At 39.9% G+C, this 12,809-nt stretch overlaps 2 protein-coding genes across 2 annotated transcripts in view; one reads left to right on the top strand and one right to left on the bottom strand.

The window, feature by feature from the left end:
* Positions 1-5,107: 5,107 nt before the first annotated feature.
* On the bottom strand, positions 5,108-9,159 carry TMEM60 (transmembrane protein 60). The gene is made up of 2 exons (XM_012650352.1): positions 8,829-9,159; positions 5,108-5,800 (listed from the first exon to the last, which is right to left on the bottom strand). Exon 2 carries the CDS (start codon positions 5,748-5,750, stop codon positions 5,349-5,351), a length of 402 nt encoding a protein of 133 aa, XP_012505806.1. The 5' UTR covers positions 5,751-5,800; positions 8,829-9,159; the 3' UTR covers positions 5,108-5,348.
* Positions 9,160-9,422: 263 nt separating this feature from the next.
* PHTF2 (putative homeodomain transcription factor 2) overlaps positions 9,423-12,809 on the top strand; it is a 115,993-nt gene continuing 112,606 nt past the window's right edge. Inside the window, exon 1 of the mRNA XM_012650302.1 lies at positions 9,423-9,534. The gene's annotated coding sequence lies outside the window, so the exon portion shown is untranslated. The remainder of the gene's footprint in view (positions 9,535-12,809) is intronic.

Genomic DNA, 12,809 nt, shown 5'->3' with positions numbered 1-12,809 from the left:
TGGGTAAAACAAATTATGTTTCTATAATTTAAAACGTCAGTCTATGACTTTAATTTATAATGTAATTTTAAGATTGCAACAGAAAGTGTAGAAAATTAGATTTAGCACTATAAAGAAACCAACTTTTTATTTTGTAGTGTAGTCTTACGAATAAAGTAAGAAGGTAGCTATTAGATTTTCAGGCCCATTGGACGATTTGGAGAGAGTATTGTATAAACAATTAAACCTGTAAAGCCTACCCAACATTTTTTCTTTCAACTAATTTTTCTGGAGATACACTGAAAATTATAGTTACTAAAAGTAACTATGCCTAAAATGATTAAAATGGCAAATATATGAGCAGCTCCTTAATATCTCATAGTCTCAGGCAGAATTTCACTATTTCTAAGTCTTAATTGTTAAGATGAAATCTGGTTATCAGAGAGGCATTGTGTTTTAAACTTTTGTGGTTTTTCCCCCTACTGATATTATAAACATTCAAAAATTGAAAATATTGATGCAAGATGATAACCTGCAATATTTCCATTCTGTAGCAAGAGTGGGACGACATAAACGTGGCACATTTTTCCAGACAATCCTGTAAAGCCACTTCACTGGGATTTTAGACTGAGGGATTATTGCTATGGTTCATTAAAAGGGAATAATAACACTTGCATAACCTTGAGAAAATCACTTAGTCTGTATTTCTCATCTGCAAATGGGAGGATAATAATCTATTCTGTTAATTGGTGGTGGAAATTAAATGACAGAACATGCCAAATGGTTAGATTCTTTGGATTATTATAGACACTAAGTGTTAGCTTCTGCTCCTGGAATTAAAATAGTCAAAAGAATAGTAAGAAGAGTTGTGCGCTGTGTCATCCTAATCATTTCAAACCTTCCTCACTAATTATCTCCTCTACATGTTCATCTTATTTTGGACAAAGGATAGCCATCTGGAAAGAGGAAAAAATTTCAATGATAGGGTCAAGGCGAGGTAGGTAGACATCAAAAACTTCCTAGTTCACTATGTTGCCCAGGGCTGGCAATTCAAAATCATGTACTGTCAGCCGAGCACGGTGGCTGACGCCTGTAATCCTAGCTCTCTGGGAGGCCAAGGCGGGTGGATCGCTCAAGGTCAGGAGTTCGAGACCAGCCTGAGCAAGAGCGAGACCCCCGTCTCTACTAAAAATAGAAAGAAATTAGATGGACAACTAAAAATATACAGAAAAAATTAGTCGGGCATGGTGGCGCATGCCTGTAGTCCCAGCTACTCAGGAGGCTGAGGCAGGAGGATCGCTTGAGCCCAGGAGTTTGAGGTTGCTGTGAGCTAGGATGACGCCACAGCACTCTACTCAAAAAAAAAAAAAATCATGTATTGTCACATTCTGCTTATTTCTGATATAAGTGAATTATAAATTTATGATTGTAGTATATAGATGATAGTGATAGAAAGTCAAAAAAAATAAAAAGATGAGGATTGCCTTGCAGTGTAATACAGTATGATTGGCTGATTTGAATACAGGGCAAAACAAAATGAGTGAAACATCAAAAGTATAAGCTAGGTCCCTTTCATACAAACTTTTAACTCAGCAGTTATCTTTAGTGTTTGAAAACTAGTGTCTTCCATCGATGCTTTTTTAAATTTCTTCAATAGAAGACCTATTTGTGGAAATAGCATTTGGAGTGAAACTCCATTTATCAGTGACCATTGGCTAATTTCATTTCATTTATCTGGGTTTTGGTTTCTTAAGCATTAGAATAAAGAGGTGTCCCGTGCACTCCCCCCACCCCACATTCTAACATTGTGTAACTCCTGTGTATCTTCAATACTTATGTCACTAAGTATAAGGACACCAATAATACTTTGAGCTCAGAGTGATGTTTACTGTGCAAACATGACCAATCAACATTAAAGGAAACTCCTTTGGCAGTTTGTGACTTGTTTCTTAACATAATGCTAAAAGTACTCTGATAATTTTCCTCTCAATAAAGAGAAATAACTGCTTTTCTTGATGACTCAGGTGCCTAGTGGTATGCCTGCCCCTATGTGAAAATGATTCTATGGTATCCTCTCCTTCTTTGGCTATCACTTCTGTTCATTAGTCAATATTAGTTCCTTTTATTTGCTGCACTGTGAAAAAGTATAGTGGAAACCAGATGCTCAAATTTGTGAGGTAAAATTACAGTAAGATCTAACCCGAGGATAGATCTCTACTTCTTGAAGCTTTGTACACGTATTTTTCTTGATGCTTGAAAACTCTCCATTGGTGGATTTGTGCTCATGTTTCATATGGCTGGCTGAGGCTGCCATATCCAGCCTCTGTGTTCATGAAATGTTACTGAATAAGTTGTGGTCCTTTGAATGTCTCTTTCCTACTTTTTATATTTTCAAGTCTTATAGAAAGTTATTTTGTTTATGGGTTGGTTTTACTCAGAATTTTTGATAACAAATCTTTTACCCAGAACAGTGTAAGTTACATGTCTATGCTGACCTGGAACATAACGGTTTTAATAAGAGCCTTTGATGTTTAAGTTTCTTTCTTGAGGCACAGTGTGTATTCTTAAACACCATTAGTAAACATCTCTGTATTATGAAGAATCCCATAACTAAAAACAAACCTAGGAAGGTATTTTTCTGCAATACCAATTGTTTATATAATATTCCATGTTTTGTTTTTTCTACCTATATATATAATATTCCTCATAATATTCCATGTTTTGTTTTTCCCACCTATGCTAAAGATAGCATAATTTCTATCTTTAATGTCTTTTATTAATGTTTTAACATATTCTAACTACCGAGGCACACATCAATGATAACTTATTGTGCTGTTTCAAGTGTTTGTTTAGTGTAGCAGTATACCAAATTAAGTAAGAGAAGAGTTTTACTTTCTGGGGATCCTTCAAATGCTATTAAAATGGATTGATCCTCAAGTATAAACAGGTTGGTTATTGTGTTGCCTTTCACATATAATTCTTATGCAATTTCTTTCTTCCTTCCTTGTTGTTAGAACTGTTTGGGAATGGAAGAGACCTGTTCCACCTTTCCTCTTAGTAATCTCATACAAAATTTCTTCTTTCGCTTGTTTTATGGCTAGCTCAGGGGTCAGAAAGCTACCACCCATAAGCTATATCTAGCCCACCACTTGTTTTTATATGGCCCGTGAGGCAAGAATGGTTTTTATGGCTTTATAAATGGTTGAAACAAAAATCAAAGGAATATTTTGTGGTGTGAAAATTATATGAAATTTACATTTTATTTCCATAAGTAATGTTTTATTGGAACATAGCCATGGTCTACAGCTGCTTTCTCTGCCACAAGGGCTGAGTTGAGTAGTTGCAACAGAAACTATAAGGCCCGCAAAGCTTAAAATATTTACTATATGGCTCTTTACAGAAAAATTTTGCTGACTCCTGGCCTAGCTGATTGTTTGCAAGTGGTACTGTCCCTTCTTTTCCTTTTTCCTGTGAGAGATTATACTTTGATAATATGTGCATGAATAGTTTTTTCCGAACTACAAAATCCTCTTGGATAGTTTCTTACAGAGATGAAAGCTTTCTTCTACTTTGAATTTAATGATAGATTTCAGAGACCAAATAGTTTGGATCTCTCATTTGAATTAAGAGTATCTGATCAAGTTGGAACATTCAGTTCCCAATGTTAACTATCCAACTCAAATATTGAATAATTAAGCTTTGGGTTGACTAGAAGTCCATGATTCACCAATCCTGTTTTACGAAAGCAATATAAAAACTACTTTTTACATATCCCAAATACTAATATATCACCAGTTATAAGACAGGAAAACATTTGCAGTTGATAGATTTACTCAGGCTAGCTCTTTAGTTTCAAATGCCTAACAAGGAGTTAAGCTGTATTATTTTGTTGTGTTGTGTAACTTATGTTATTTGTCTTTACAAGAGAGAACCAGACCAAAATGCTATATTAAAGCAACCTTCAGTATTTGCAGCCAGAAATGACTTTGTTAAGATCTTTCTAAAATAGAACAAAATACCACTTTAGATTTCTCCCAGAGCTGAAAGTGAGGATTGTATATGGCAAGAACAACCATCTTGCTTTATAAGATCCTGGGTTATTAGACCCTTCAACCTCTTTAGATTTTGTTTTGTTTGAGACAAGGTCTTCTGTCACCCGCGCTAGAGTGCAGTGGCATGATCACAGCTCACTTCGGGCTCAAACGACCCTCCTGCCTCAGCCTCCCGAGTACCTGGGACTGCAGACATGCGCCATCACACCCAGGTAATTTTTAAAATTTTTTGTAGGGACAGGGTCTGGCTATGTTACTCAGGCTGGTCTCAAACACCTGGCCTCAAGCAATCCTCCCACCTTGGCATCCCGAAGTGTAGGATTATAAGCATGAGCTGCTGGGCCTGGCCCCTTTTTGGAATTTTTATAAGTACTGCAACCTTTCCTTCATTGGAATTGGCTAAGTACCTTGGTAGGGTGATTACATAATTTCTCAGATCAGGACCATTTCTCAAACCATTATATCCATCATTCCTTATAGCCTTAAAGTACAATAAAATTTTTAGTATATCCAACTGGGTATAAGCTCTATTCAAAATATCTCAAGAACAGTCTGTTCCTCTTCAATGCTATCACTCAAGTCTAGGCACTCACGACTTTATTCCTGCACCTGAAGGATATTCTTAATTTCCCTGTACATTCTAAGAGTGAAAGGGGCACTGATTCCCTGGAACCCCAGGACATCGGGCATAAACTGGGCCTGTCCTGATAGAAACAGGATGTAAGGGCCCCCTAACTTTAGGAAGAGGCAAGTTTCTGCTATTTTAACATACTATCTCTAAATGATTTGTCCCAACCATAAGGTAGAGGTAACAGTGAACTTAGCCTAGATAAAAATCTGTCAAACACTCAGATTCCTTCTGAATATAAACATGAAGTAGTACCCCTAATTATTTCAGTAATTAGGTTTTTTTCTTTCATAATTTAGAAGCACAAATTGCATTTATTTTGGTCATAATAAAGTGATGGTATAATTAAACTTATATTCAAATATGTAGATGAAAGGTTTTGTATTTACTTACTTTAAATATTGACCACATATTTAGAATATTTTTATTCAAGAGTCATGTAGAAAAATGAGGTCAAAAACAAACTTTATTTACATAGAGATAATAAGGATCTCAATAACTCAAATATTGAATAATTAAGCTTTGGGTTGACTAGAAGTCCATGATTCACCAATCCTGTTTTACGAAAGCAATATAAAAACTACATTTGGTATTTTCCCTCAGTTCTCTGGTATTCTTGAAGCTTGCCAAAGAACACTTTAATGATAGCTTGTTGAACAGCAATAGAAATGAGATGATGTACTTAGAAGTCAGTCTCTCACAAAGAAGACATTATATCCAAGTTCTGTTAAAGCCCCAGCCAGTAAGGCCCATAAAGGAATGAAGACATAGGACAGATTCATGGTAGTAAACTGTTCCAGCTTAGCACAGAGTGCAAGGCAGAAGGCTAATTTAAGTAACATTGCAATAAGGTACCAGGCTTTTTTTTTAATATTGTGCGATCCATGTCGAGGGTCAAAGCCAGACTTACACCGCCCAGCCATTTTCACAATCAGCATGACAAGAAGGATAGTGTCAAATATCCAGACTGGAATAAATATGAGGAACCAGTTCCAAGGTGCCTTCTCATCCAGTTTCAACACCAACATGATCAAGAAGAGTAATGTGAAAAGCCAGGTGAGTAGTACTCTCTGAGCCAAGGACATTCTCATTTAAACAGTTTAAAGAGGCTGTTGCAGGGTCGAAAAAGGGGAGATACACCCTAAGAGAAGGAAAAAAAGTCAAGATTGTTTTTATACCAGGAAAAAAAAATATCACTTCCATTCCTAGCAAACAAAGCTGGCTCTTTCCCACTCACTGACTTCCTGATTTTAAAAACATTCTACCATTCTTCCTTTCAAAACCTCTATAACTTACAGCAATCACTGACATTATATCCATCATTCATTCTAGCCCATGACAAAGTACAATAAAATTTTTAGTATATCCACTGGGTATATAAGCTCTATTCAAAATATCTCAAGAGCAGTCTGTTCCTCTTCAATGCTATGCCACTCAAGTCTAGGCACTCACGACTGAAATTTTTCTGTAAAAATGAAAAATCTGTAATTTTTCATTCAATTTCAAGGGGTACAAAGAAAAACCATTCAAAATCAAAGTAGTGAAAAAGGAGGAGGTGGTATCAAGCCAAGAGAGGAGAGTTTTATAAGGACGGAATGGTTAAAAAAAATTGCAAGGACATCAAGTAGAATTAAGATTATAAAGAGGTTGTTGGGTTAACTGATATATTACCAGAAGGCATTGGTAACACTGGGTTTTCACATAGTTTAATCTATGGGTCTTACATTCTTAAATTCTTATTTTCTCATTAAAATTCTTATAAATATCTATTTTCTTTGTCTAAGATTTTTCTTTTTTTTCCTTTTGATAATACTCACTGTATGTTTTTTGTTGTGGTATGTAGTTTTTTTTTTTTTACTACTTGCTATCCAATTAGAATTCAGGACCACCTAATAACTTTTGAATTTTTGTGATTATGAGATGCTACATTCTACAATTGGTGCTATTTCTTATATCACTATTCATCTCACTGATCTCTATATTTCTGCTTTGCACTAATACTATATGACTTACCACTGCTCTAGGATATGTCCTAATATTTGGAACGCTTAGTACTTATTCACTGTTATCTTTTCCAGAATATTTTCTATTTTGCCCTTTCATTTTTTCAATGCTAAAATTGCTAAGCTAATTCTTAAAAACTTGGAATTTTGATTGAGAATGTATTAACTTATAACTTAGCTTAGGTATAAATGTTTATTATATTTAATCTTCACATATAGGTTTATAGTATGTTTCTCCACTTAATCAAGTTTTTTATACCAACATTTGTGACCATTTGGAAAAAGGGTAAGTAGAATGGGAAGTCATCTGCCAGACTGCTTGCAGTTGGGTGAGGAGTTAACAGAAGGTAAAGAAATGGAGACAGTTGAGAACATTTTATTCCCTTAGACATTTGGAGAAAAGAAAATAAAAGATAAGATGTGAAATTGAGAAAGGGAGAGAACATATGAAAATTGAGAAAATTTCAGGAAAGGAGGAATCTAATTATGATTATAAGCTCAGGGAAATAAGCCACTGGGGAATGAAAGGCTGAAAATGAGATCTACTTGATAGAAAAAGATCTGAAGATGGTAGGAATAGGAACAAAAGCATGGTTGGGAAAAGTTAGGAGTAAAGATGCAGGAAGATAAGAAACAAGGAAAAGGTAAAGAAACTGGCTAGCTGAACCAAATACCTTAGACTAGAGTGCTCACTTGATTATGTTTTTAGTACTAACTTTGATGTACTTTGCAACATCTCTACTACTATAAATAGTGGGTGGCTATCATGGTGCATGAGTACACATTTGTTTTATTTCAATGGTTAGATATGAGTCTCCTAACTCACCTCTTTGCCCTTATACCCATCTACTTGCACTTGTTTACTTAACTGGCAGATGCTTCATACTGTAGTGCTTTTACTCCCAGGAAGACATTTTCTGTGCTGGTTATCTTTCCCTGCCAGAGGCTAGCATACAGTGGGCTGTGGAACTGAATTTGGAAGGAAGGGAAGAGGTTTGCCTGCTGATGAGTAACTGTGGTTGAATTTCATCCTATACATTGTTTACCCAATCCTGATCTCCAATCTATCTGGCTGCTCTTGTGAACCTTTGAAAAAAAGGTTTACAATAATACAGTTGCTTAAACACAACTTTTCCATCTGTCATCAGATGAGACAAGCTTCATATTTTCTCATAAAGAACTGAGCAGCAACTGGTCATAGGAAGAGTGTCTGGACTCACCACAGGTTCTTTAGGCCTGGAAATGAAAGGATGCAAAGAACATAATCCTATTGCAGCTATAAACTTTGTAATGTGGGGTGCAACAAAGTTCTGTATGCACCTGCACGAAAAGGGGGAAGCGCTCTGCTGATAGGTAAATGAGGACTGAAGGATGTATGCTCGTATGCTGAGCTACGATGACATACGACCCCAATTTTACATTTACATCTTCATCAATTTAAGCAGTCGTATCCGTTTCCTACTACTACTCCCTTTTCTCCTCATGGGAGAAGAAGGTGAGTACTCCAAAACAAAAATTTGCTCAACTAAAATTTTTCCAATTTAAGGTGGTTATTTCTGGTACCAGGAAGATAGTTAAGTATTTCTTCATATGATTCTTTATCCATTGTTAACACCTTAGGAGTTGCCCCCATATGGAAATATAGAGCCCTGCCCACATCACCTGCGTCTCGGTATCTGCCCTTACTTCCCTTCTCTCACTACTGCCAGTACTCTTCCAAGTGAACTCGCCTCATCCCAAAGACAGTTTTGCTTAACAAGCCCACAAATAATTCTTCATGATGAGTCGCTTTCGAACGGCCTGCGCTGCAACAACCTTGGCCATTCAAAGGGACAGCCTTCTACTTACAACTTGGCTGACTTGCGGCCTACTTGTCCCTGGAACTTCAGGACCCTCCTAAACTATCCTTTCCCTTCGTCTTCAAACACTGACGGTCGGCTCGCGGCGCCCTAACCGGACTCCCACCATTCTGGGCTGTGGGCCCAGCACATATTGGAGTTTAACGCGGTTCTTTCACGATGCTCACAGAAGCTCTGGTGCCAAGCAGGTGAGTGCGCGTTTTGGGCGGGGAGTGTGATGGGTTGGGGGTCGGCCGCAAAGCCCACGGAGGCACCGGGAGGCCAGCGCTGGGGCACGGTAGGGGCCAAGGCCGAGCCCCGGACTCACCTGGTAGCGCCGGTGGCCGGAGAGTGGAGAGGGGCACGAAGATCGGGAAATTCGCCAGTTTGGATCCTTGTCCTTTTCCACACTTTTCCCCCCATTAAATCCAGAATCCGTCACATGATAATTAAGAAAAAGATTCAGTTCCGCCTCCCAAAACAGCCGCGGTGGAGGATCTCTCAGTCCCACCTCAGTGCCACGCCCACATCCGGGGCTGGTTCTCGCCGTCGCTGCGTCAACCCTATAAGGTACAGAGGACGCCAATCTGGGTTCAGGCCCCCCCCTCTCCCCGCGGTAATTGGACCGTTTGTCCACCCGTGCAAACCAACCGACCTTTCCTTAATTCGGGTTCGACAAAAAGGCGGCAACAAAAAAAAACCCCAGTGGGCCCGCCTCTCTACTACCACGGGTTAAGAGGAAAGTCAATCCAAGCTCAGCCTGGAGTTTCCGTGGTCCCATTGGGCCCACGGATGCCAATCAAACCAGCTACTGCTCGGCCCCGCCCCCTCCGGGCGCCCCGCCTTTCCCCGGGTCCTCCCTGCCAGCGCGCGGAGACTGCAGGCTGCGGCGCAAAATCCTGCGGGAGAGGGGGCGGGGCGACGCTCCGCAGGCAGGACGCCCGCCGGCAGCCTCGTTGTGGCTCTTCGGGCTCCGGCGGCAGCAGCGGCGTCCACCCCAGCCGCCTCCTAGCGGCGCGGTGCCCGCTCCTACGGTAAGAGCGGCATCACCTCGGCGCTTGGGTGGGCTGTGCGGAGGTCGTCGGGTTCTGACGGCATCTCAAGGAAGGATCTGGACAAGGGAGGAGAGCGGCCCACGGGATGGAGGTGGGGGCTGCGGGGCTAACGCGTCGCCGGCCGCCGCCGGTGACTTCCCCAGCAGTCTCCGGTACCTGTGGGCCCGGGTCAGCCGCGGCCCCCTCCATCATCTGGCCGGTGGCAGAGGCTCAGCTTCCCTCCTCCCGAGCCCACGCTGTCCCCAAGCCTTGATGGTGACGGGCCAAAGCCCAGCTTCGCCGCCCTCACTGGTGCCGCCGCGCCCGCCCCTGTGCTCCCTCCTCAGACCCCTCTCCTTTGCTTCTTTCTCTTGGCACTGTGCTCACGGGGTCGTCGGGTCCTGGAGGGGCGTGCAGGGGTTTCGGGTGGCCGAGCGCTGGCGGGCGGGGAGAGGTCAGCTAGCGGCCGGAGGAGGGGGCGGCGGCTCTGCGCGCTCCGGACGCAGGCTGGGAAGGAGGGTCGCTGCCCTGCCCCCCCTGAGCAAGCGGCAGTTTAGTTTTCTGACCCCAACGCTGACTGCGGATTGGGTGCTGAAATACTGTGCACGGGCCTTAAGGGCTATTTTTCCCTGCTGGAACAATACCGTGGTCCACCAGCATGCTTCACCTTTTCTTATTTTTATCTGCCTAATGTTGACAGCCGGCATTCTGGTATTGTTCTTTTGAGTCATGGCTTTCTAACTTCACACATCCTTGTATAACTTTAGGGTTCATTTTGTCACTGATCTGTCACCGTTTTTATTTTTAGCGTAGCAAAAACAAGGAACTGCTTCATATTAACATATACTAGCCAGGGAAGTATGGAATCTGGAACAATTTATTAATTTCAGTATGTACTTTATATGCCAAGTAATTTTGAAATTCGTGGTGAATATATTAAATATTTTGTAATTTACAGTTGCTTTCTTTGTTAGTGGTATATCCTGCTTACTTTTAGATTACTTTGCGTGATACTTTGATCTTACAGTTTTTGGTAAGCTTTCACCAAACATTTTTAAACGTTTCTTTCGTTTCTATTTCCCGTGACGCTTTAGCTATAGACTTAGTATTTGATCTTGTTTTTAAGTTTTTTTGTAAAATTTGTTTTCTTCCAAACTGGACTTTTTAAAATGATATTTTTAATGTTGGAAGGGGAATTCTGAGAATTTGGAAACTATGCACTTTAGCTTAAAGACCCGTAAAATAGCATAGCCATTTGAAATCCTAACTTGGATTTTGTGTACAGGCTGCTAATTTTAAGAGATGGAAATAGGTATGCCTTATCAGTTGTAGTGGCTCAGCCTCCAGATTCTAGAGGAAAGAAATCTGGAGGTCTGAGGAAATGAGCCATGTCTGGGACCAGAAGCAAAGTGGTTCCAGGAAAGTTTTTTGCTCCAGAAATAGCCTGCCACCCACACAGGTTAGTTGTCTGTGTGCATCAGACATTATTAAGTTAGGCGTAAGTGAGCTGGGGAATGTCTGCTGTGTTCTAATTTTCAGCACTTTCTGGTAGAGCATGAAAATGTTCTAAGCAAATCAAGTATAGTGTACAATGGAGACATTCTTGTACAGTCAAGCCTCCAACAGTAAACTTTTTTTGAGCCTAAACTGGGCACTGGACAATTGGCCCTAAAAATGAACAAGGTGATCTGCGTAATTTTTAAACCACAGACATTTTTGACTTATCCATATAATGCCAAATTACAAGGAATTTATAATGAAAAAGACTAGACTGACCCAAAGAAAATTTAGGGTGGCATGTGGAGAAAATGAGGATCAAAAAATAGTTGAACTACTGATATATTATCTCATTTAATCCTTATAATCCTATGAGGTAGGTACTGTGATTACTGTCCTGCTTATTTTACAGATGAGTTAACCAAGACTTAGATTACTCATTTGTTCAAGATTTCTTCACTGGTGAGTTGATGGAGGCAGGATTCACGTCCACGCAATGTGATTCCAAAGCCTATGTTTCAAGCCATTATGCTTTACTACCACAGTAAAATTGGCTTCTTAGAGACTTGGTAGAAGGAGACTAATCAGTGGAAAATAATGCTGCAAAACCATAAACTGAATCCAGCATTGTACATATTTAGTAACATTTTGAGATCACTGTTGAATATTGCTGAGGATATAGGGATGGAGTAACCTTCTGTCTTTGAGAAGCATCCATTTAGTGGGAGAGATAGATATTTGAGCACATGATGACAATACAATATAATATATATAGATTGACAATTCCTAATCCAAAAATCCAAAATTTGAAATCTGAAATGCTCCAAAATCCAAAACATTTTGATTGCCAACATGACCCCACAAGACGCCTGGCCACATGTGACAGGTCACATTTAAATTCAGTCAAAACTTTGTTTCATGCACAAAATTGTTAAAAATATCATATAAAATTACTTTCAGGCTATATGTGAAAGATATAAATGAAACATAAATGAGTTTTGTGTTTAGACTTGGGTTCAATCCCCAAGATATCTCATTATATATATGCAAATATTCCAAAATCTGAAAAAGTCCAAAATCCAAAGCACTTCTGGTCCCAAGCATTTTGGATAAGGGATAATTATTATATACAACATATATTACTGTAAGAGAGTACTGTAGAGCGTGTGCTTTCATAGGAAGAAGAGTCAATTAAAGTATAGACAGGCCAGGTGCAGTGGCTCACTCCTGTAATCCTAGCACTCTGGGAAGCCTAGGCAGGAGGATTGCTTGAGCTCAGGAGTTCGAAACCAAACTGAGCAAGAGCGAGACCCTGTCTCTACTAAAAAATAGAAAAAATTAGCTGAGTATGGTGGTGCATGCCTGTAGTCCCAGTTACTAGGGAGGCTGAGGCAGGAGGATTGCTCGAGCCTGGGAGTTTGAGGTTACAGTGAGCTATGATGACGCCACTGCACTCTACCAGTGGCAACAGAATGAGACTCTGTCTCAAAAATAAATAAATAAATTAATTAATTAATTTTGGAATTGTTTATAAAAGAAGAATCCCAAAGTGACTGTTGCCATCCCTTAACCCCTTTACCTTGTCTGTAGCCACATGGAGTCAATATTGCAAACTCCCTTTTGCATATATGTTGATTGTCTTTTCTTAACCCCTACTTGAGACATGATAGTGGGACAAAATGTATTAAACTGGGACTGCCCCTGCAAATTCGAGAAAATCTCAAGCTTATATCTTCCTCTCAGGTTGGCACAGAGCCATACATACATTGAATTTATAA

This window comes from Propithecus coquereli, unplaced genomic scaffold, assembly GCF_000956105.1.
Source record: "Propithecus coquereli isolate 6110/MARCELLA unplaced genomic scaffold, Pcoq_1.0 Scaffold32, whole genome shotgun sequence".
Lineage (NCBI taxonomy): Eukaryota > Metazoa > Chordata > Mammalia > Primates > Indriidae > Propithecus > Propithecus coquereli.
The sequence above is the reverse complement of the archived record's forward strand: the minus strand, read 5'-3'. Positions and strand labels throughout refer to the sequence as shown.